The 24,401-nt window shown below is 38.8% G+C and overlaps 1 protein-coding gene across 2 annotated transcripts in view; it reads right to left on the bottom strand.

Annotated features, from left to right (window-relative positions):
• The window catches only part of pcdh15b (protocadherin-related 15b), a 459,821-nt gene that overhangs the window by 22,772 nt on the left and 412,648 nt on the right, over positions 1-24,401 (bottom strand). The window contains exons 30-33 of one of the 2 annotated variants that reach the window (XM_049464765.1): positions 23,217-23,393; positions 21,166-21,384; positions 19,070-19,078; positions 16,383-16,493 (exon numbers count right to left, since the gene is read on the bottom strand). In XM_049464765.1, coding sequence (XP_049320722.1) covers positions 16,383-16,493; positions 19,070-19,078; positions 21,166-21,384; positions 23,217-23,393 — 516 coding nt within the window. Of the gene's footprint in view, positions 1-16,382; positions 16,494-19,069; positions 19,079-20,934; positions 21,385-23,216; positions 23,394-24,401 lie in introns of those variants that run through there. The other variant, XM_049464764.1, reaches the window with a different exon arrangement.

Below are 24,401 nucleotides of genomic sequence, written 5' to 3'. Positions count from 1 at the left end.
GTAAAGAAAATGTGAGAGGTGGCATTTTCCCTAAATGGAACCCTTTGAGATTGAAAACAGACTGTTAGGTGTTTGTAGAACAGTAGATGCAGCACTTTAGATAAACCATAGTTTTTACCTTTTTCCAATTAGAAGTTTGGTGGTCAACAAACATAAACCCAGATACTGTTCAGACGCAAACCCTCACTGGCCTGATCCACTCTATAGATGCTTTATGCTTTATTTACAGTTAAGTCATGGTATGGTGTGGTGCATTTAAATTCGCTCATCTTCCTTCACTGATGGAACGTTACCCTCTTAAACACTAGAGTTATTATTCAGCTAATAATCCTAATGCAGAAAATACTGTGAATTATTCAGTAACTATCTGGTTTAAAATATCTCATGGAGTCCCACAGGGTTCTATATTAGGGCCTATAAAACTGACGATAATTCTAATAGTAGTGTAATTATGAGAGAGGAAACTGAGGTGTAGGTGTACATAAAGAGCCTAATGCGTTTAGTACATAACCTTTACAAAAGGTTGTTATAAAGAACAGTTATGTTTCCTTTTAAGTCAAAGTACAAACAAGTACAATGAAATGAACAATATGACAAGACAATTATTAGTTTATTTTGTGAATATAAATAATGTTGTTTTTTCAGCTTTCAATTAACTGAGTACAAATACTTTGTTGCCTTACTTAGATACTTAGATACTTACAAATACTCAGTAGAAATGTTGGTTATCTTTACTTTACTGGAGTAATTATTTTTTAGACAACTTTTTACTTCTACTTTTTACATTTTCACACAATTATCTGAACTTTCTAAAAATAGCCTCATTACTCCTATTTCATTTCAGCTTATTTTCATTCCGGCTTCTCATCGTTCAATAAAACCCCTATCCAGATAAATCTCTCCATCCAGATAGAGTGAATCTGATTGTGATTGGATGTACAGAAGTATAAACATCTACCATTCCGACACCCAATCGGTTTATACTGTGATCCATCACACCTGCACATGTTACATTGCTTTCCCTTTTATATTTTAATAGTTTTGAAACCAGTACTTTTACTCTTTTACTTGAGTAAAAAAGCTTGAGTTGATACTTCTTCAACTTCTACAGAAGTATTTTAAACCCTGGTATCTATACTTCTAATGTGAAACCCAAAGTCCTTTTTCTACCAGTTTGATGTGTCACACCTACCTTGCCATTTAAAAATCTGAGGTTGAATCCATGACGCTGGCATTCAAGATGGCTGCCATGTTGGTGACATAACATAACCATTTTCCCCCTTCCTCCACAGCTTGTGTCTAAAATTGTATTCCCCATCTGCCAAAATGTTTTGGTAACACTTTACTTGGATGGTCCATTTTGATGGCCTATTTGATGCCCAACTGACATTCAACTTACATTGAACTACATGTCTATTAAATGCAAATTAACTAAAAGGTGAAAGTAAATGATTGTCTATTGAATATAACCCTACATTCAACTCTAATCCAAACGCTTATCTTAATATTTTAGGATTGGGTTTAGAGGTAGATTTTAAGCTTAGGTTAAGGTAAAGGTTAGGGTTAGATTTTAGGGTTGATTAAGGGTTAAGGTTAGGGTTAGGTGTAGGGTTTGATTTTAGGGTTGATTAAGGGTTAAGGTTAGGGTTAGGTGTAGGGTTAGATTTTAAGTTTAGGTTAAGATTAGGGTAAGGGTTAGATGTAGGGTTTGATTTTATGGTTGATTAAGGGTTAAGGTTAGGGTTAGGTGTAGGGTTTGATTTTAGGGTTGATTAAGGGTTAAGGTTAGGGTTAGGTGTAGGGTTTGATTTTAGGGTTGATTAAGGGTTAAGGTTAGGGTTAGGTGTAGGGTTAGGTTCTATTTTGAATAATTTACATTCAACATAGGGTTAAGTTCAATTTAATGGACATTCAGTTTAGTGTTAGTTGAATGTCAGTTGAGCATCAACAAGGCCATAAAATGGACCATCCAAGTAAAGTGTTACCAATGTTTTTATTTTATATGAGGGTTTCCTTATTTTATGTTTATTTTTTTCTAAGTTGTAAATTAATACTGAAGTCATTAAGACTACGAAGGAACACATGAGGAACTTACAAGTGTTAAACAAACCAAAATACTCTGTGACGCATTTAGGTGCTCTTATCTGGAGTAACTCTGAAGAATGTATCCTGTGCAACAGAGATAACTCCTGCTCTTCCTTTTCTTGGACGGTCCTGATGAGTGCCAGTTCCATCACAATGATTTTGATGGTCTTTGCGACTGCACTTGAGAATATTTATAAAGTTTCTTTATTTAGCTGAGTAGTTCTTGTCATTATATGTATTAGAACCTTACTCAAATAGGGCTATACACTTTCTAGTTTGAATGACTTCAGTATTAATCTACAATTCATAGGTTAATAAAATAATTAATAAACACTGTATTTAACTCATGGCCAAATGACTGTTACTGTTGGAAATATATATTTGTCTTTGGACAGCATATGCAGAGTACTTCTCTCCAGCACTGTACTGCCTTTGACCAAACTCTGAATGTCCACACAGGGAGATTGAGCCTGTGAATTCTCCTTTGTAGCCTGTAGGGACAGCATTAAAAACTCTTACATCAGCTGTATTTTTTAGTATATAATCTACATAATAATTTGAAAAGGTACTAGCACGCTGCCCTATGCTATTGCTTTAATTATATGATAATAAAAGAAAAGTCTCCAAATCTGTCCCCGGCTTGGTTTGGCTTATATGCAGTGAAATCCACACAGGAACAGATGACTAAGCATTTCCTGACTTCCTGAAGTCACTACTACACTACTTTTGTTTGATTGCTTTTACCGAGTTTCCCGACTCTTTTGAGAGCAGTAAAGATGTCAGTTGTTTTGCGCCCTAGTCTGCAAATGCGTCACGATAGCAATCCCGGCAACATCTTACTGGAGAACAGAGCACCACAGAACCTATAAAAAAGTCAGGCGAGCGCAGTATATAGTGAAGGGGGTAGTGAAAGATGACGCAACTTGGGTAGACTGAATTTACCCTCAAAATAAAAGGAGAGAACTGCACAAGAGGAGTGACGAGAAACTCCAGAACACCCTACAATACAAGGCTAAAGAAATGAAACACAAACCGGTGGATGGCGGCCGTGTGTTGATGGAAGCCGACAGGAATCATCTGTCGTGTTGCAGAACCCATTCATTAGCCGAGCGCTAATTAAAGTTGGGATTAAGAAGACAGCGGGTGAATCAAAAGCGCCACGTTGCCGTTTGAAAGACGAGACAGGGGCCAGGAGGCAAAGGGCACATCCATGATTGATTAGATCTGTAATTAAAAGCATCCAAATTCAGACTCGTCAAGTCGATTAGTACCTGTAACAGCCAAGGTGTGCAGAGCCCTGGAACATCAAGGCATTTAACTCTGAGACGGGTTCAGTTTGCAATAGTCAGTGTTTCTCAGACAGTGTCCCTTGAGTTAGTGCTCCGTGAGTCAGTGTTCCTTGAGTCAATGTTCCTTTAGTCAGTGTTTCTTGCAGTGTTTCTTGAGTTAGTGTTCCTTTCTTTAGTCAGTGTTCCTTTAGTCAGTGTTCCTTTAGTCAGTGTTCCTTGAGTCAGTGTTCCTTGAGTTAGTGTTCCTTTCTTTAGTCAATGTTCCTTTAGTCAGTGTTCCTTGAGTCAGTGTTCCTTGAGTTAGTGTTCCTTGAGTTAGTGTTCCTTGAGTTAGTGTTCCTTTCTTTAGTCAATGTTCCTTTAGTCAGTGTTCCTTTAGTCAGTGTCCCTTGAGTCAGTGTTCCTTGAGTCAGTGTTCCTTTAGTGAGTGTTCCTTTAGTCAGTGTTCCTTTAGTCAGTGTTCCTTTAGTCAGTGTTCCTTGAGTCAGTGTTCCTTGAGTTAGTGTTCCTTTCTTTAGTCAATGTTCCTTTAGTCAGTGTTCCTTGAGTCAGTGTTCCTTGAGTTAGTGTTCCTTGAGTTAGTGTTCCTTGAGTTAGTGTTCCTTTCTTTAGTCAATGTTCCTTTAGTCAGTGTTCCTTTAGTCAGTGTCCCTTGAGTCAGTGTCCCTCGAGTCAGTGTTCCTTTAGACAGTGTTCCTTTAGTCAGTGTTCCTTGATTTAGTGTTCCTTTAGTCAGTGTTCCTTGATTTAGTGTTCCTTTAGTCAGTGTTCCTTGATTTAGTGTTCCTTTAGTCAGTGTTCCTTTAGTCAGTGTTCCTTGTGTCAGTGTTCCTTGAGTTAGTGTTCCTTTCTTTAGTCAATGTTCCTTTAGTCCGTGTTCCTTTAGTCAGTGTTCCTTGAGTTAGTGTTCCTTTCTTTAGTCAGTGTTCCTTTAGTCAGTGTTCCTTCAGTCAGTGTTCCTTCAGTCAGTGTTCCTTTAGTCAGTGTTCCTTGAGTCAGTGTTCCTTTAGTGAGTGTTCCTTGAGTCAGTGTTCCTTTAGTCAGTGTTCCTTGAGTCAGTGTTCCTTGAGTTAGTGTTCCTTTCTTTAGTCAATGTTCCTTTAGTCCGTGTTCCTTTAGTCCGTGTTCCTTTAGTCCGTGTTCCTTGAGTTAGTGTCCCTTTCTTTAGTCAATGTTCCTTTAGTCAATGTTCCTTTAGTCAGTGTTCCTTTAGTCAGTGTTCCTTCATTCAGTGTTCCTTTAGTCAGTGTTCCTTGAGCCAGTGTTCTTTTAGTCAGTGATCCTTGAGTCAGTGTTCCTTAAATCAGTGTTCCTTTAGTCAATGTTCCTTTAGTCAATGTTCCTTTAGTCAGTGTTCCTTGAGTCAGTGTTCCTTGAGTTAGTGTTCCTTTAGTCAGTGTTCCTTGAGTCAGTGTTCCTTTAGTGAGTGTCCCTTGAGTCAGTGTTCCTTTAGTCAGTGTTCCTTTAGTCAGTGTTCCTTGAGTCAGTGTTCCTTGAGTCCGTGTTCCTTTAGTCAGTGTTCCTTTAGTCAGTGTTCCTTTAGTCAGTGTTCCTTGAGTCAGTGTTTATTGAGTCAGTGTTCCTTTAGTCAGTGTTCCTTTAGTCAGTGTTCCTTTGAGTCAGTGTTTATTGAGTCAGTGTTCCTTTAGTCAGTGTTCCTTTAGTCAGTGTTCCTTTGAGTCAGTGTTTATTGAGTCAGTGTTCCTTTAGTCAGTGTCCCTTGAGTCAGTGCTCCTTTAGTCAGTGTTCCTTGATTCAATGTTTCTTCAGTCAGCATTTCTTTAGTAAGTGTTCCTTCAGTCAGTGATTATTGAGTCAGTGTCCATTAAATCAATGTTTCTTCAGTCAGTGTTCCTTCAGGCTGTGTTCCTTCAAAGCAGGGTCCCCTTAGTCGTTCTTAAGTCAGTGTTCCTTAAATCAATGTTTCTTCAGTCAATGTTTCTTTAATCAATGTTCCTTCAGTCAGTGTTTTTTTAGTCAGTGTCCCTTGAGTCAAGTAGTCATACTGTTGGTATTCCTAGAAGTTTTTGTTCCTTCCAGTCAGTGTTCCTTCATCAGTGTTCTTTTATTCAGTGTTCCTATACTCAGTGTTCACTTACAGTAGTCAGGTTTAATTCACTTCAATTAGTGTTCTTTCAGTCAGTGTTCCTAGAATCTGTGTTCCCTCAGTCAGTGTCCCTTCAGTCAGTGTTACCTCATTCAGTGTTCCCTCAGTCAGTATTCCTTCAGTCAGTGTTTCTCAGTAAGTGTTCCCTCAGTCAGTGCTCCTTCAGTCAGTGTTTCTTCAGTCAGTGTCCTTTGAGTCAACTGGTCCTACAGTTGGTGTTCCTAGAGTCTTTGTTCCTTCAGTCAGTGTTCAGTTCACTTCAATTAGTATTCCTACAGTCAGTGATCCCTTCAGTGTTCCTTCCAGTTAGTGTCCGTTGAGTCAATGTGTCTACAACCAGCGTTCCCTAGTCAATGGTTTGTCATTCAGTGATCCTCAGTCAGTGATCCAGTGTTAGTGATCATGTGAAGAGTTCCTTCAGGCAGTGTTCATTAAGTCAAGGCTCCTTCAGTCTGTGTTCCCTCAATCAGTGTTCCTCAGTCAGTGTTCCCTGAGTCAGTGTTCCCTCAATCTGTGTTCTACAGTCAGTGTTCCCTCAATCAGTGTTCCCTCAGTCAGTGTTACTTTAGTCAGTGTTCATTGGGTCAATGTTTCTTTAGTCAGTGTTCCTTCAGTCAGTGTTCCCTCAGTCAGTGTTACTTTAGTCAGTGTTCATTGGGTCAATGTTTCTTAAGTCAGTGTTCCCTCAGTCAGTGTTACTTTAGTCAGTGTTCATTGGGTCAATGTTTCTTTAGTCAGTGTTCCTTCAGTCAGTGTTATCTCAGTCAGTGTTACTTTAGTCAGTGTTCATTGGGTCAATGTTTCTTTAGTCAGTGTTCCCTCAGTCAGTGTTCCCTCAGTCAGTGTTACTTTAGTCAGTGTTCATTGGGTCAATGTTTCTTTAGTCAGTGTTCCTTCAGTCAGTGTTCCCTCAGTCAGTGTTACTTTAGTCAGTGTTCATTGGGTCAATGTTTCTTAAGTCAGTGTTCCCTCAATCAGTGTTACTTTAGTCAGTGTTCATTGGGTCAATGTTTCTTTAGTCAGTGTTCCCTCAGTCAGTGTTCTCTCAGTCAGTGTTACTTTAGTCAGTGTTCATTGGGTCAATGTTTCTTTAGTCAGTGTTCCCTCAGTCAGTGTTCTCTCAGTCAGTGTTACTTTAGTCAGTGTTCATTGGGTCAATGTTTCTTTAGTCAGTGTTCCCTCAGTCAGTGTCACTTTAGTCAGTGTTCATTGGGTCAATGTTTCTTAAGTCAGTGTTCCCTCAGTCAGTGTTCATTGGGTCAATGTTTCTTTAGTCAGTGTTCCCTCAGTCAGTGTTCCCTCAGTCAGTGTTCCCTCAGTCAGTGTTCCCTCAGTCAGTGTTACTTTAGTCAGTGTTCATTGGGTCAATGTTTCTTTAGTCAGTGTTCCCTCAGTCAGTGTTCCCTCAGTCAGTGTTACTTTAGTCAGTGTTCATTGGGTCAATGTTTCTTTAGTCAGTGTTCCTTCAGTCAGTGTTCCCTCAGTCAGTGTTACTTTAGTCAGTGTTCATTGGGTCAATGTTTCTTAAGTCAGTGTTCCCTCAATCAGTGTTACTTTAGTCAGTGTTCATTGGGTCAATGTTTCTTTAGTCAGTGTTCCCTCAGTCAGTGTTCCCTCAGTCAGTGTTACTTTAGTCAGTGTTCATTGGGTCAATGTTTCTTTAGTCAGTGTTCCCTCAGTCAGTGTTCCCTCAGTCAGTGTTACTTTAGTCAGTGTTCCCTCAGTCAGTGTTCTCTCAGTCAGTGTTACTTTAGTCAGTGTTCATTGGGTCAATGTTTCTTCAGTCAGTGTTCCCTCAGTCAGGTTCAGTGCTCCTTCAGTCGGTGTTTCATGCTCTGCACAGATGCATCCCTTGGGATTCAGGTCTCTCTGCTGTCAGTGAGTCACAGTGTTTTTCTAATGGTGTGCTTCATAAATAAATGAAATGCAGAGAAGTGTAATATCGTGAGTGACGTGAGTCTTCAGCTAGTGGTAATCAATCTTGCTTCCAAAATGGTGGGGCAGTTTCTACCTTTTCATTCTTGGCATCAAAGCGGAGAGAGTTTAAAGGTTTTCTGGCCCGTATGTGAGCCACAAGACTTTGTTTTGAAACTCTTTACATAATGCATGAAGCTGCAAACCTGTACAGGCTGTGCAAACACAAAACAGAAAGTGTGAGAGAGAAACAGAGACAAAAAGAAAGATGGGGGAAAGTTAGAGACGAGAGCATGCAGTGTACTCAACAAAAAGCTTTATGGAGGACATTTATTCAGTGCAGCAGGACTAAAGTATAACCCAATTTTCAGGAGCACGAGAATAAGAAAAGTCCAATAGACAAGGAAATACACTAAATGTCCAAAGTGTGCAGACACCCCCTATATAAGTAGTGAATTCAGCTATTTCAAGAGCCTGTTTACACCTGGCATTAACATGCTTTTTGTTTTATTTTAAAGATTGTATGTGCTATAATACACTATAAGTACCACTTCCGTGGGCACAAGCATATAAAACAAAACACCTAGGCATGTTTTCATGGCCGAACAGCTCCATTCAAGCATTACATCACCAAACAGTGCAATGCAAATCATGGTGCAGTGGTGTAAAGCATGGTGCCACTGGACTCTAGAGCAGTGGAGACTATGTTCTATAGAGTGAATCATGAGAACAGTTTTTTGATTTATCTGGCTGCATTGGAAGGTCTACAAAGCAGTTGAGCAAAATAATTATTACCCTTAATCCCAGGTGTAAACAGGTACTAAGGTGCATTTCTTGATCACAAAAACCCATGTTCATACATGGTCACTTAATGTGATTAGTATCTGGACTTTAAACCTTAGCCACACACAGTACACTTGCACTTGGTAGTCAAATGCATCTTTAGTTAGTCAAACTGAAATTTGACTGCTATGTAGGATGGAAATATGCAAATTAGCCCATTGCACAGCAGTTATTTCTTGGGTTTTCAGTTGCAACCCAACTGCAAATGCATCTTAAAGTGATATATCCATTTACATGCCTATATGTACTGTATATAGTACATGTGTCACAAATGTTAAAAGTAGTTTGAGTAATCAGGTTTGTTTTTGATTGAAATGCATCTTGGGTGTGCGCCTTTTCATGTGGCTTGGTCTTATCCAGGTATAATTCTGTTACTTAAGACATATGAAATGACCAGGTAAAAAAAAAACAGGGTCACGTATGATCATTTGCGGACACACACATGGTTTGTATGAGGGGGCACCAGCACCATATTCGATACTTTAGAGTGGCCTTTTTAAATGCTTTACATTATAAAACATTTCCACTAGGGATTGTAGTGGTTGTAACTGTTTGAGAACTGTTGTAAAAGTTTAGTAACTCCCCATCCTTACCCTTGTTTTGAGACATAACAAAGGATGTCCAGGTTCCTGCATATGTCCTTTTGGACATTTAGTGTAATTTAGTGTCTGTACAAAATCGACTAACACTCTAATCACTCTAATCAAATGCTCTAAATCATGAAACACATTTTTTTTATTCTTCACTGTAACAGCTTTGCCTCTCTGAACTGGTTAAATGTGGTCCATGTTCAAAAGCGAATGAGATCTTGAGCAAAGTATACATGACATGACAGCAATGTGAAAATATAGTGGTAAAAATGACTTGAGTAAAAACAATACAACATATCTGAGGATATCAAATAAGTCACTGAAAGATGGGAGAGACCGATGAGGGAAAAGGAGACAGAGACGGAACGAGAGAGACAGACAGAGAAAGAGAGAGTCACAGAACGGTGGACTGAGATGGGAAGCGTTTCTCCAGCTCTTCCACAAGGGAGTCCATGTTTGGGTTGATGCGCTTCTCTGGTTCCTGTAGGCGCTCCACTTCTGGCTCACCTGTCTCCGACTCCAAGGACACCTGAGGCTTTGGCGCCGTCTTTGGTATCCGCTGCTTTTTGTCTATTTGACTGTACATGCTGGCAACGGATTTCTCTATGTCCGCTATGTTCTGGATGTTCTTAAGGATCCCTTTGAGTTCTTTCTTGGGGGGCCCTGGCTCGGACGGGAGGGGCGGTGGTGGGGGACGTAAGGACACCGGTCTTAGGGATGTTACTGAGGGTAAGGGAGGAAGGACGAATGGGGAGGCGATTTGAGCAGCAGGGGAGGAGGGTGGAGGGAGAGGTGGAGGGGGTGGAGGACTGGGGTGAGGTTGTGGTGGTGGTGGTGGGGGTTGAGGAACAGGGTTTGGAGCAGGACTGGAGGGAGGAGAGGGAGGAGAGGAAGGAGATTGAGGGACTGTGGGCAGAGGTGGTGGTAGTGGTGGCGGTGGCGGAGGTGGAGGAGTTGTTGGTGGAAGAGGCGCAGGGACATCAGGAGGATCTGGGATTATCTCCACGTTGACCTCGTAGGCCTCCTCCCCAAAGAATGCAGCAAGGTTGCCGTATTTGCGCAAGCCTGGTGGGGTAGGCTTGTGACTTGGTGGTGGAGTGCCCTCGCTCTGGGTGATTATAATTGCTGGAGGGACACCTTCCCTCCCGATTCCCACGACAATGGATGGAGGTCCATCGGCTGTTGAGAGGAAGAAGTCAGAAGAGAGGGAACCACGGGAGTCCCGTCCTTGTTTCTGCCTCATCTCTTGCAGGGCTTGCTGTTCAAATTGCCGGGCTTGTTCCTTGACTGTCAGCTTGGGCTCAGATTCCTCATCCACCAGGCCGTCAAAAGTATCAAGATGCTCCCTGCTGTCCTTAAGTTCCATCTTCAGAAGCTGCAGCTCCCACTGTACAGGGTCCATCACCACCTGTCGGTTGCGCAAGACGTCGTTTGCCTCACGTTTCCGAAGCCTGGAAGGCAACGTCCACGAGTGGCCCGATCGACTGGATGGGAAGCGCAAACTCTTCAGACCCTTGATGCCAGGCGAGTGCAAGCCCAGCAGTTCCCGGCGCCAGTGGGATTTCCCAAGATGCTCTGGGCTACTGACACTGCCATCATCATGGTACAGTGGGTTGGTGGTGGTCAGAGGGTTCTCGTCGGAAAGAAAGGTGATGTTACTCTCAGATCGAGGGAGGTTGTTGAGCAGGATGCCATTAGCTGTCGATTGCTTGTGCGCTGAGATGGCACGCGAGGCGAATGAACTGATCAGCCGTTGCCGGTCGCCCTCCTCCAGAACACACCTTTTATTCCTGTTCTCACCACAATGGCACAAGAAAGCAGAGTTAGAAGAGCTTGAAGAGGAGAAGAAGAAGAAGAAGAAGAAGAAGAAGCGAGGGTGGGCGGAGGGTGAGTGGAGGAGAGAACCAGCTGGGTAGCTAAAGCACAGCCAAATTAACTGCTGCTACATCTGAGGAATCTTAGAAGAACAGAATTCAGCATGAGGGATTGCTACTGCACAACAAATATCTGGAGTTTGAGAAAAATGTGTGAGTGTTAAATGTTTTATGTTTATTCTATAATTTAGAGTAGAGCTAGGGTACCTAGAGCTAGGGTTCTGGAGTACTCTTGGGTAGTGTAATATTTTGTAGTTTAAGGTGTTGTGGAGGGAGCTTCAACTCTCCTGCTGTTGATTCACCTTCGCTGCTTTGTAGCAATTTGAAGCAAAAAGCTGCACTCACTTTGTTTGGGTAGAGTACACCTTATATTGTGAGTAAATAATAGCTAAGCTGAACAACTTAAAGACTTAAAAATAAGCCTGGGTCTACCTAACATTTCTGTGTACCTCACACAAAAAGTTTTCTGACTTTCATATATTTGAATAATAGGACTGTCCCAGTGTATAGTCCTGCCCACTAGGGCTACCTTCCCTTGGGTATTCAGATATACTTTACAATGGTTGACTATCTGTCCATAGTGTTATAGGTCATAAGAGCAAGTTACCATTTTCTTACAATGCTTTTTCTTGATCTGCAATGTGGTTACTCTCTGCTGTACTAGTCTGGCAGAAAGAAACCAGAGTAAATTTATTCTGCATTAATAAACGAAACTCAAGATAACCTTTCCTAAATAAGTGATGGCTAATCAAGCTGAGTGACTAATAAAAAAATATTGAAGAACTGCATGTTGCCGATCACTTTTTTAAGTATTAACTGAATACCCAAGGAAACACACTGATAGTGATTTAGAGGCAGGGTAAATTGGTGGAATTGGGTGTATTACGCACATAAATGATTCCAACAGACAATAGGAATGTCATGGCTGGATAACAATGAGACAAGGGTGGATAAGTAAAAAGGGTGTTAATTAAAAGTGGATATACTTTACATAATCGTAAACAGTAACAGGCAGGGTCAGCAACTAACTAAGTAACTAACTAGTCACTGGGCAACATTGACTTTCAGCTACCTACAGTTATTTTCTATCGGGTTCAGGTCTGGAGACTAGGATTAGACTAGGTCACTCCAAGACCTTTAAATGCTTCTTACAGAGCCACTCCTCTGCTGTGTACTGAAGCTAAAACGTACAGTCCTCTCCACTGTGTGTAGGAGAGAAAACTTGCATAATCAGCAGTGTATAAAATATTTTTCCCCACTGTATATAGTGTGTGAATCAGGTGGGAATAATTAGAATTCAGGTGACCTTGATCAGAGTCGTGTCACATGATTGTATGAATCAGTCATTTTAGAATCTGGTGCATCCTGAGGGTGAGAGTCCGTGACAGAGTTCTTTTTTTGTGTTGTACTAAGAAATGTTAAGTAAACTCTATTTTCTCTTCTTCAAAGAGTGAATAGATTAACTCCCTAAAGAGCGTTACTTTAGCTCATATGTGCATGTAAAGGGCATAGCCTACAGAAAAAAAAAAAAAACAACCACAAAGCAACACTATGCGGAACTGATTGTACTTTGGGCAGCTAACAATAAGAGCATTGAGATGTACTTACTTAGACCTGATATCCAAGGTAGGGAAGAATGGACAGAAAAAAAAAGACAAAATAGATGAAACAAGGAAGAGAACAAGGAAGATCTTCAGAAATGAATGGGACAGAGAGTGATGTGGTGGTGCTGATGGTGTGATTATAGAGCTGTAGTAAAGTATGAGTATCTTTACTATAAACAGGAACTGACCAGTAGACCAGTAGAGTAGGAGGTGTTTGCACAGAACTGTTATTTCCAGGCTTCTTTTTTTTTTGCTACTTCAATTACAACAGATTTCAGAACAATCTGAGAAGTCTTCTTATTTGTTTGTAACTTTAAACCACTGGCAGCATCAAATCGAGGTAAACAGGTCAAAGACAGATTCGTTTTTGGTGCAAAATAGATGAAACCGGCTCCTTACATCTGGGGTTACACATAGGACCCATTTCCCTAGATAAATACTCTACTCTTCCTAAACCTGTCCATACACTACACGACTTAAAAAGACTCTGAAAAGACTTTTAACATACTGAAGACTGTCACCCTCTCACATCTAAGGACAAGATACTATACAGACTTTTTAGTCACAGACTAAAATTTTGCAAAGACTTGGGATCACTAACTGCAAGACTGCAACTAGATTCTGACTGAGATTATGTTTAAATACATATAAACTAAGGGTGTCATGAAATTATGTCATGGTCTCGAGCATTGAAGTCAAAAAGAGGATCGACGATCCCTCCCACAAATGGCGCAGCGCACTGTAGCTCAAAGAGCAGCCCTTTCTCCAGAGAATGTGGACATTCTCATCTTTTTAAAGAAAAACTTGAAAATATAAAAATAACAGTTGTTTTGTCTAGCCTCAAATATGTTTATAGTTTTGGTACCTTAAGGAGCATCTTTCTCTCAGATAAAGTTAATAATATATCTTTGTTAAATAAAAAAAAACTTGTCATTCTCAGGGACTGAAAAAGTCTTAAAGTCTTATTTTTCATGTTTAGCTGTTATAGTAGGATAGAGTTCAGTTTGTTAAGGCTCTAATTGTTCTATTATTTTGTACATGACTGTTCCTGTATTTTTTATTATTTATTTTGTTATGTTGCACATTGCTGTTTTAATAGTGCACACTGCTGCTACCAAAAAAGCAACTGGATGGCATTACATATATATATATATTAAATTACTTAAATTTGACCATTAGTGCCTAATGTGGTGTATTACAGATCACTTGTGTCACTTTGCATCTCGAGAATCGAATCAAATCGAATCGTGACCCTAAAATCGGAAATAAAATCGAATCGAGGATTTAGAGAATCGTGACACCCCTAATATAAACATAAAACTATTGAACAGTGTGGAAATTTTGTACCACTTTTGTACTATTTCCACTTATTGACTGGACCTGTGGAGTTCACATTGCAAAAATAAAGTGATATATCTGTCTATATTAGGGGTGTGCAGTATCATATCGTACACAATAATATCGCCAACATTTTTGAATATCGTGAACGATATTATACCATGAAATATCGTCATATTACCATTTCCCATTATATATCTATATCTAGAGACTGTATCTGTCCAGTATCATTTATTTTACTTTAATCCTGGATATATGAAGATATTTATTTATAAGTGTATTATTAGGATTATTAGTATCATGACATTCTGGATCATTGAATTCTGTTATAAATCTGATAAAATGCTTGTATTTTTTATGTCTGTATGCAATAGTAGAATTTAATAGTTGCAGTAATGTATTCTCTAAATATATATATTTAAATTGAGTGTTTTGTCATATCACTAAGAGTATCGTTATCGCAAAAATACCATGAAATATCGTGATATTTTAGGGGCATATCGCCCACCCCTAGTCTATATTAACAAATAAAAAATTAAAAAAGTAGACCAGACAAAGCATGAAATATAATAAAATATCTATCAAAATTTGAATAAATGCCAACATAAATGTACCAAAAAACTGCAATTTTAATTATTTGCACTTTCCATACTACCCCAACCTTTTCTGATACAGGGTTGAATAAATAAACAGAATTAAAGTAGAGGTACATAACAAGTTCCTTTCCAACTTCCAACTTCCACACATCCATAAATCCAAAACCTGACACAGGTACATTAAAAATCAAAACCTGAGACATGTCTATCCATTAATATTCCTAATTACAGCCAAGCACTACCCTGCCGCCGAGCCACTCAGCAGCTTATCAACAAAATTAATTACATTTCAAAACAGCTATTTCCATTCCAGCTATTTGCATTCCAATTAGCATACACTGATATGGATTTCACACCACTTCTCCAGAAACCAGTAAGGGTGTTTAAAGTTTCATTTCATGAAGTGGACATTTCCTTTTAATTAGAGTTTAATTGTGTTTTCTTTTAATATAACATTTAATTATGGTAATAGTGGCCCATCTCCCAGACACTTAGACACTTACCTGGGCGGAAGTGTGTTAAAGCAGCACGCAGCTGTGAGTTAGATTATTTAACAGCGTCTCTGACTGTAGGGTGCCATTAAAAAGCATTAAGAACACTTCACTATTAGAGGGGGGAAGTCTTAGGATGGAAGAAAAGTGTTTACACTCATTGCGTTAGAAGCACAGAGGCACATCCTGACTGCAAATCTGCTTTTATCAACAGGCTGAAGCAACAGTGACAACTCAAGAATCAATGTAGACTAGTGGTGGGAGATATGGCCCTGAAACAATAGTGATTTTCTTTGCTATATAAAGAAAAAAAAAGGAAGTAAATGTGAGTAAGCTCACATGTATATGAAATCTGGACGTTTCAATTTATGTAAAAAAAAAAACATGTAGTGTATTTACTGTATGTGTCTTTTTTAAGACCTTTGGGAGATGAATTTAAGACATTCTTTAGACAAATTATGTCCTTTTTTAAACCTTTTGAAGATCCACAGACACATTTTCTGCATCTGCAATTTAGTGAAACAGTTTAAAACATCCAACAAAAATAATAAAAAAAAACTGTATAATTTTGTCTATTTTGTAACTTATATGAGAGTTGCTGAATGTGTATTAAATAATAATAATGTGATAAAAGAAATAATGTAACAAAAATCTACCAAAGTACTAAAATGCATAATATTTAGTTCATGCAAATAAACTGCAAACATAAACGACTGCACAAAAATATACTTAAAGCTTTACAGTAAACAGCTAAACAAAAAAATATATATATATATTTAGTGCCTTCCAAAGAGAATACTGCTATTATACCTAGATAAATATTTTTTATGTACTAGTTTTAGCCCCAATATCCTGCTGTAATTTACTCTTTTACCAGAGTCTGGGGATTTTTGTTGTGTTATTTAGTGATGTAAGCATGTGGTCACTACTGCTGAGTTCAGATGGTAGATTACTTTTATTTAGATCATATAAATTAAATCTCATCTCAACTAACTCACCCATAACCACCCACACCCACAACCAACCACATGCATTCACCCACCCACCAACACACACCCACCCACCCACCAACACCAACCCAAACACCCACACAATCACCAACGAACACCCACCCACTAACAAACACCCATCCACACAACCACCCCAACCACCCACAACCACCCATCCACCAACAAACACCCACCCACCAACACCAACCCAAACACCCACCTACCAGCAACCACACAATCACCAACAAACACCCACCCACTAACAAACACCCATCCACCAACAAACACCAACAAACACCCACCAACTAACAAACCATACACCACCACACCCAATTACCAACAAACACACACCCAAACACCCACAAACACACACACACCCAACCTCCCCCCCCCACATACACACAGGTGAAACTGGCTGAAAATATGAAAATGAAAATATAAAAGACACAATGACACTTAAATATTCCTTATTAAAAGGTTCAGTGTTCAGTGTGAAGACAAAAATGTGAAAAATTGTTTAAATAATTCATTTTATGTTTTAATTGATTGACAGTCCTATCTTTTGTATTGTTTTTAACATTAATCAGGCCTGTGGATCAGTACCTACTGAAACAGAAGGGTTAATGATTATTCAGGTATCAGTTAGTGTTGTAAAAACTTACATGGTGCCGTCTCCCAGTTCCTCGTACAGATTACTGGTGGCCACGCCGCCGGGTTTGCCAGCTGGTAGAGCCATTTGGATCCTGGCGGTTTTGGCACACTCGGCCTGTCGCCTTTATTTGATGGATTCAACAAGTTGCACAAAGTTATGGCATCAGCTTATCTTCACAGCGGGCCAATGAATTATGCATGCTCTCATAAATGATTAATACGAGCTGCAGCCACATTCTTAAAGAACATAAGCACACTTCATGAGCACATCTCTTATTTATCATCTCAGAGGGCAATATTTAGCAGACAGACTGATGGTTCTACAATGCTGAATAGATTTTGGGGAGTCTATAACTGCATTTAACAATAAATAAATCACATAAATGATAAAAAAGCATCATGCACTGAAGCTAGGGTTCATGCACAGTTTGGTACTTACTCTTTAAATCTGCAGGTAATGCATTTGTGGGGGGAAAAGAAAACAAGAAAAAATACATATTTTTAATATCAGCTCAAACATACAATAAAAATATTTCTTGGCATACTGATTCAAATGGAAATGTATTAGCGCCAAATATATAATATATTGCCATAAGTATACACTAATCAGGCACCTTTGCATCAGACTGCATGGTCTACAATCATTAGTGAAAGAATGGGTCTCTTTCAGGGGCTCAGCGAATTCACTGCCTTGCAAAAGTATTCGCCCCCCCCCCCCCCCCCCCCCCCCCCTGGACTTTTCAACCTTTTGCCACATTTCAGGCTTCAAACATAAAGATATGAAATTGACATTTTTTTTGTGAAGAATCAACAACAAGTGGGAAATAATCGTGAAGTGGAACAAAATTTATTGGATATTTTAAACGTTTTTTATATTTTTTAGTTTTTAATAATCTACATGCATCCTAGAGGTGTCATTATCAAGAGAAATAACTCCGCCTGATGCTGTTTCTCCATGTATTTTGTCAAAGTAATAATTAATAAGCCATGTAAAGAACTATCATCAATATTCTTATGCTCTCAACTCATAAACACTCTAGTCTAACCATTTTTAAAAATATATCTTAGGTGTAAATATATTTAAAGTCTATACATATAAAATAAGCAAAAAACAAAAACAGGCACTTTTTTTTTTTTTTTTTCTAAGCAAAACATTTTCAGTTCCAGGAAAATATATAAATTCTGCTTCCTTTTACATTTTAAATGATTATATTTTTGAGCAGCCGTATGTCTTCTGGAGTAAAAGAGATCAGGGCATGTGACTGTCTAATATAATTACTGTTTTATAAGACCTGAAAGAGGAACTGAAAACAAAAACGGAGAAAAAACACACCAAAACAGCCTAGAGTTCAAAGGGTTATTGGGATGTCACTCAAGTTTATATGCATGCAAAGGCAGATGAGCGAATACTTTTGGAAATATATTGTAGAGTATATATTCACACTGACACAGTTGCAGCAGGTCACTGATGATTTCCTCTCTTGTCCTTCCTGCTATAGTTATTATGTTTTATGCTGCTCCTTCATAAAGAGAAGATCCTCAGAGGAAGACCCTTATCTGCTCTGCTCCGACCTCTCCTGATCTCTCTGAATCCGTCATTCACTTCCTCCCCTTTACCGTAACAGCCAGCTCTCTGGTCTGTCTCCAGTGGCAGTAATTAATCTGCTTTCACGCTGAATAAACAGAAGATCCGGCTTGCTCTCCAAGGCGTTACCATGGTGAATTTGAGAGAAAGACACATGTCTAGGGTTAGGGATTCTCCTGAAGCAGCAGCTGTATATGGCATCAATGTTTGCCAAGCATAAAAAAAAAATATTATGCTCTGTGAAACCATCCACCTACCCACCACTACTGATTCACTAAGTGACTCACTCTGAGTATACCACTCAAAATAATATATATATATATAATATACATAATAATTGTGAATAGTAATTTTCTCAACATGGACATGCAGTGGTGCTTGAAAGTTTGTGAACCCTTTAGTCTAGTCATAAAAGTAGATAAAAATAACCCTGTTAAACAAATGCAACAAAAAAAAAGTTTGTGTAAAGTTTGGTGGAGGGGGGATTATGGTATAGGGTTGTTTTTCAGAATCTGGGCTCAGTCTCTTAGTTCCAGTAAAAGGAAATTTAAAGCTCTTAACGCTTTAGCATACCAAGAGATTTTGGACAATTTCATGCTCCCAACTACTAGGGCTCCCAACTAATTAATCGATTAAATTGATTAAAATCAGTTTAAATGGCAAAGACGCTTATGAATATACAGTATCTACGCCAATGGATGTGGTGGTCTGGTAAATTTCAGGTGTTCAGTTACATTTCTGGCGTATTGCTATCTTGGCAAAGTAAATCACTGGTGCACCCTTAACTGATTTAATCCCTGACAACAGTCAACCATCAGACATTCATTGCTACCTTGACAAAAATATTATTCTTGGTCATTTATAATTTATTTATTGAGGAAAATGATCCAATATTACATATTTCTGAGGGGCAAAAGTATGGGCATTTTTATATGTATTATAATTAGTATATATAACTAAGTATATATATATATATATATATATATATATATATATATATATATATATATATATATATATATATATATATATATATATATATATATATATATATATATATATATTTATCTTTTTCTATTGTATATTTTCTACTTTTATCACATGACAATAAACTCTTTGAATCTTGAATTGAAGCTTTTCTTTCAGTATCTGGTGTGATTTCCTTACTTTACAGTCATAACTGCAGCTAAACGTTTACAGTGACTGTTGATCAGTCCCGCACACCAGTTTGGAAAAATTTTAGCTCATTCCTCCATGCAGAACAGCTCCAAGCTCCAACTGGGATGTTGGTTGGTTTCCTCACATTAACTGCTCACTTCAGGTCCTTTGGATTAAGGTCAGGACTTTGACTTGGCCATTCTTTTTAAATCATTCTTTAGTAGAACGACTTGTGTGCTTAGGGTCATTGTCCTGCTGCATGACCCACCTTCTTTTAGAAGGTTTAGTTCATTGGCAGATCTCCTGACATTTTCCTTTAAAATTCTCTGATATAATTCAGATTTTTTTGTTGCATCAATGAAGACAAGCCGTTCTGGCCAAGTACAACAGATTACGGCAAGTAAAAGACACGCAAACCATGATACTACCACCACCATGTTTCACGGATGGGATAAAGCTCTCATGCTGGAATGTAGTGTTTCCATTGTCCAAACATAACACTTTTCATTTAAAATATAAAGTTGTATTTTGATCTCTACGAAATATTATTTCAATAGCCTTCTGGCTTGTCCAGTTGATCTTTAGCAAACTTCAATCAAGCAAAAATTAAAGTAAAATATTTTTGTCTCATTTGTTTAACTAAATTTTCTTTATCTGTATTTATGACTTGTTTTAGGTCATATTTAGGCAGAAATATAGAAAATTCTAAAGCAGGGAGGGGCAACTTCCATGATGGAGAGGGCCACATTTTTTTCAGCATGACCATTGGAGGGCCACATGACCTCGCACTTCAAATAATTGAATATGAAAAACGCTACAAATGATTTTCAATAAGAACAAATTTATCAACAACTATTTTCTGCATATTAATGCATTTTAATACGGCAAAAGACAAACCGTTTGCTTAAAAAAAGTGCAAAAAGGAAGTCCTTCATATCAAAGAACAAAAAGTTTGCTTAAAAAACTGATTGCAAATACAGTAGTTCCTCTGTGTAAAATAAGTTCATTATAACACGTCCTCCATAAGCAACAAGGACAAAACATTTGCTTATAAAAGTGCAAAAGGCATTTGAACTCATTTATAACAAAGAACAAAAAAGATTTAAAAACTGATTGCAAATAGCTCATTCAATAATAGCAGAAAACTAGACCACAGAGGCCCAACATTTATTGAAGCTAATGAGAGAGCTGTGGTTTGGCCTGCTGGCTCACAATGGACTGGATGTCAATGTCAATTTTCGTGGTTGTTTGGCAGCGCCCTCTAGCGGTCAAAAGTAGAATTACATTTTTTTTTGTTTTTTTTTTTTGTTTTTTTTTTATTATGAAATTATGAAATTATTTTTGATCTATTCGCGGGCCGCACTGAGTGATGACGAGGGCCGTGTGCGGCCCCCGGGCCGCCAGTTGCCCACCCCTGTTCTAAAGGGTCCACAAACATTTTAGCACCACAAAACCCTTGTGTGGGTCATAATGCTTTCCTAAACCAACTAAATTACTTAATCTCTTCAAAGTAACTTTAAAATGTCATAGTCTTTACTCTGCTTGCAAATTTACAATTAACACATCATTCACAAAGGATGATGTTATAATCTGTATTAGAGCATGACTGGTCTTTGTAGCAATCAGCCAGCATAAAGCCACTGTCAATAGTCGAGAAATGTGTAACTTGCTCTTACAGCCTTCAACACTGAGGCCAAGCCAGCACAACTTAGTTGGGGAAGTCAGGGGAAGTCAGGGGAACCAGATAGGAGAAGGTAGCCTGGGGGAAAAGACCACAAACCAACAAATAGGTTTCACTGCCCAAAAATAAGGCATGTGAATTCTCCACCATGCCCAGGAAAGGCATTCTTCAGCCCCAAACCACCAGTGGCCAATGAACATATGTTTGGGCCTGGTCATGCCCTGTTTGATAATTGTTTGATACCTTATAACTATTCAAATTTGATAACCTTAAATTAAACCTCAACTGAATCTCATACTGTCATATTTCAATTTTGTATTATCATTTATTTAAAATGTATTTTCGGGCCGCTGTCCCAGTGGGTACTCACTGTCGGTAGGTGACAATGACGATGAGGATGGCTGGGATGCAGCAGATGATGATGATAATGGCCAAGGCCAGCAGAGCTCCTTCTGTGTAGCCCACTGACTGCACTGCTTTCTTCACGTTCTGAACCACGTCAGGAGTTCGGATCTCCAGGATGCGTCCACCTCGGCCCAGGTAGGGCTGGAACTCCTTATTGATGTCCAGCAACTTTCCATCCAGAAACCTGAGTAGAGGAAGAACAGCAAGCTTTGCTGTAAACTGTGCTCATCTTCAAAGAGGCTGTGGGGTATTTTTTTATATTGGTTCAATCTAACCAAGATCATGCTGGAATTTTTTTAACTTCGCTCACAAGATAACACCTCACCACAAATATGTTCACACATTTCACAGCATTACTGCTGATCAAATTTGATCAAAATTTATACTTTGTTATGGAACCTAAACACAAGCACCTTATACCTATAAGCTAAATAATTAAAAGACAGATTTATATACAGTGCCAGTCAAAAAAATGGCTTAAAACTATTAAAACTATTAAGATAAATGTGGAATTATTTGGTGAATAAAAATGTGTTAAACGAAGCAGAATATATTTTATATTTTAGATTCTTCAAGCAACATCTTGCTTAGATGACGGCTTTACACACTTTGACATTTTCTCTTGGCTTTCAGTTAACAGCTGTGCTAACAGCTCAAGAGTTAATTACTTGAATTGTTTGCCTTTTAATGTGTTTCAGAGCATCAGTTGTGGAGAAGGAATAAAGGTCATTTTTCATTCTGTTCCAACTTTATCTGATTTCAGATTGTTCAAAGAACGTTAATGCTGATACAGCACTGCTAAGTATACAGCGGCTCTGAGGAAAGCACAGCGACTCGGTTCCGATACATAAGCTCACAGATGCCTTGTGCTGATCGACATCACCCTAGGAGTGATGAGTGGAAAAAAGCGCCATCTACTGTACCCACCCAGAGAGAGCAAGGCCAATTGTGCTCTCTCAGGTCTCCGGCAGCTGGTGGCAAGCTGCATAACTGGGATTCGACCCTGGAATCTTTTGATCATAGTGGCAGCACTTAGCCCTTAGTGCTTAACATTAAAAGAGAGTAAGGAGTTGCACATGATAAGAATAAGAGCTGAAACACTTCATCGTTTGGTAGGAATAGCAATATTACTTTACAGAAAACATCCCAACTTTTTTAGAATGTGTTGCATGTCTAAAACAAAGAAATGGATGTTAATAAAGGTCAAAGTAATTGTTCAAAACACTGTTTTATGTACAATAAAACTTTCCATTCTGTTCCAACTTTATCTGATTTCAGATTGTTCAAAGAATGCTAATGCTGATACAGCACTGCTAAGTATACAGCGGCTCTGAGGAAAGTGCAGCGACTTGGTTCCTATACATAAGCTCACAGAAGCCTTGTGCTGATCGACATCACCCTAGGAGTGATGAGTGGAAAAAAGCGCCATCTACTGTACTGTACCCACCCAGAAAGAGCAAGGTCAATTGTGCTCTCTCGGGTCTCCGGCAGCTGATGGCAAGCTGCATAACCAGGATTCGAACCTGCAATCTTTTGATCATGGTGGCAGCACTAAGCCCTTAGTGCTTAACATTGAAAGACCATGTCTGAGCAGCAAGGAACAGTCGTTTGGTAGGAATAGCAAATTATTTTACAGAAAACGTCCCAACTTTTTTAGAATGTGTTACATAGAAAGAAATGGATGTTAATAAAGGTCAAGGTAATTGTACAAAACACTGTTTTATGGGCACTTTCCATTCTGTTCCAACTTTTTCTGATTCAGGATTGTAGAAACAATACAATATTTCAGTCTTATTTCAGTGTGAAAGATGGATGTTGGGTAGTTTCTTTAAAAAAAAAGAAGACATTTTTGTTTTCACAGTGTGAGAATTGAATGGCATAACTGGGGCTGCTGTCATAAGTGGGAACGACTGCTGGTGCACACTTGGAGCAGAACTCTTGCAGTGCTGGTGAGGACTGGAAACAAACGTCAGCACCCTGCTGTGGTTAGAAACTGGGTAAAGTAAAGGATCTCACTTGAACAGCTCCTGTCTGGAGAGAGCTCTGTTGGTCATGGGGTCTATGGCGTACACCATGAGGTCGGATTTGGTGTAATCTTCCTGGTCGTACGTGTCTCCGTACCGCCGCGGCCCGATGGACTCCACCACCACCTTGGCACCGGGGATCTGGTCTTGTACGTAGCGCTCTAGAATCCTGCAGAGGGAAAGAGAAAGAAAATACGAAAAAATGATTGTTGGCTGCTGGATCTCCATCCTACTGTTCCCAGCCCCAGTACACCTGCATGTACTCATCTAGACCTGGTAAATGATCTGATTAGCTGGCTCTTAATAGTAATGGATGATTTAAAGTTTAAAGTAGTTTACTATGCAACTTTTTTTTTTCATTTAATCAATGTGTTTCATACAGTTTTAGATTATTAACGTGGTTATAACAGCGTGAATGAAGGTTCTCTCTGCCTTCCTTGTGTTCTGTATGGGACAAAATGTAACGACCTGCAAGTTCAGGTGCCCTAGACCCACACCCATCAGCTCGCAAGGGCATCAGGTATTGAGAAAGTCAGTCTTGCTTTACGGTAAAAAAAATGGCAATTTATGCTTAAATCTCCTTTGTCTTTTCATCTGACCTAATTGTTGTCTAGGAAAAACTACAGAGACCTTAATTAAGATCATCTTTAATTTTTCGTTCCTATTGGTACTTCTGCCAGAATCTGGCTGATGGTGCACCATTTAATATTTTTCCCAATACAGATGTTCGTCATAAACACATTTTAAATCCAAGAAAATCACGAAATGCCTAAAATTGCTATAACATTATTTTATAGCCTTCATAACATGTCTTTATGGCCCTGAATAGCATGCAAAAGTGGTTCTCAAACTTTTAAGACCATGTACCAACAATTACCAAACAAAAACCTCCAAGTACCATCTACCATCCATTTCACATGCTTATACACAGTAAACTAGATATACAGCTCTTGAAAAAAAATAAGAGACCACTTTAGTTTCTGAAGTTTTCTATGAACTACGGAACTACATTTCTTCTAAATTCCATACTGTCATTTAGAGCATTTAATTACAGAAAATGAGAAATGGCTGAAATACCAAAAATGATGCAGAATTTTCAGACCTCAAATAATGCAAAGAAAATATTATTTTTTTTACAGAGCTGTATACTGTATTTTATATCTTGCCATTGCCCACT

This window comes from Astyanax mexicanus, chromosome 15 (assembly GCF_023375975.1).
Source record: "Astyanax mexicanus isolate ESR-SI-001 chromosome 15, AstMex3_surface, whole genome shotgun sequence".
Lineage (NCBI taxonomy): Eukaryota > Metazoa > Chordata > Actinopteri > Characiformes > Acestrorhamphidae > Astyanax > Astyanax mexicanus.
Note: the sequence above shows the minus strand (reverse complement) of the source record. Positions and strands in the feature narration are given on the sequence as shown.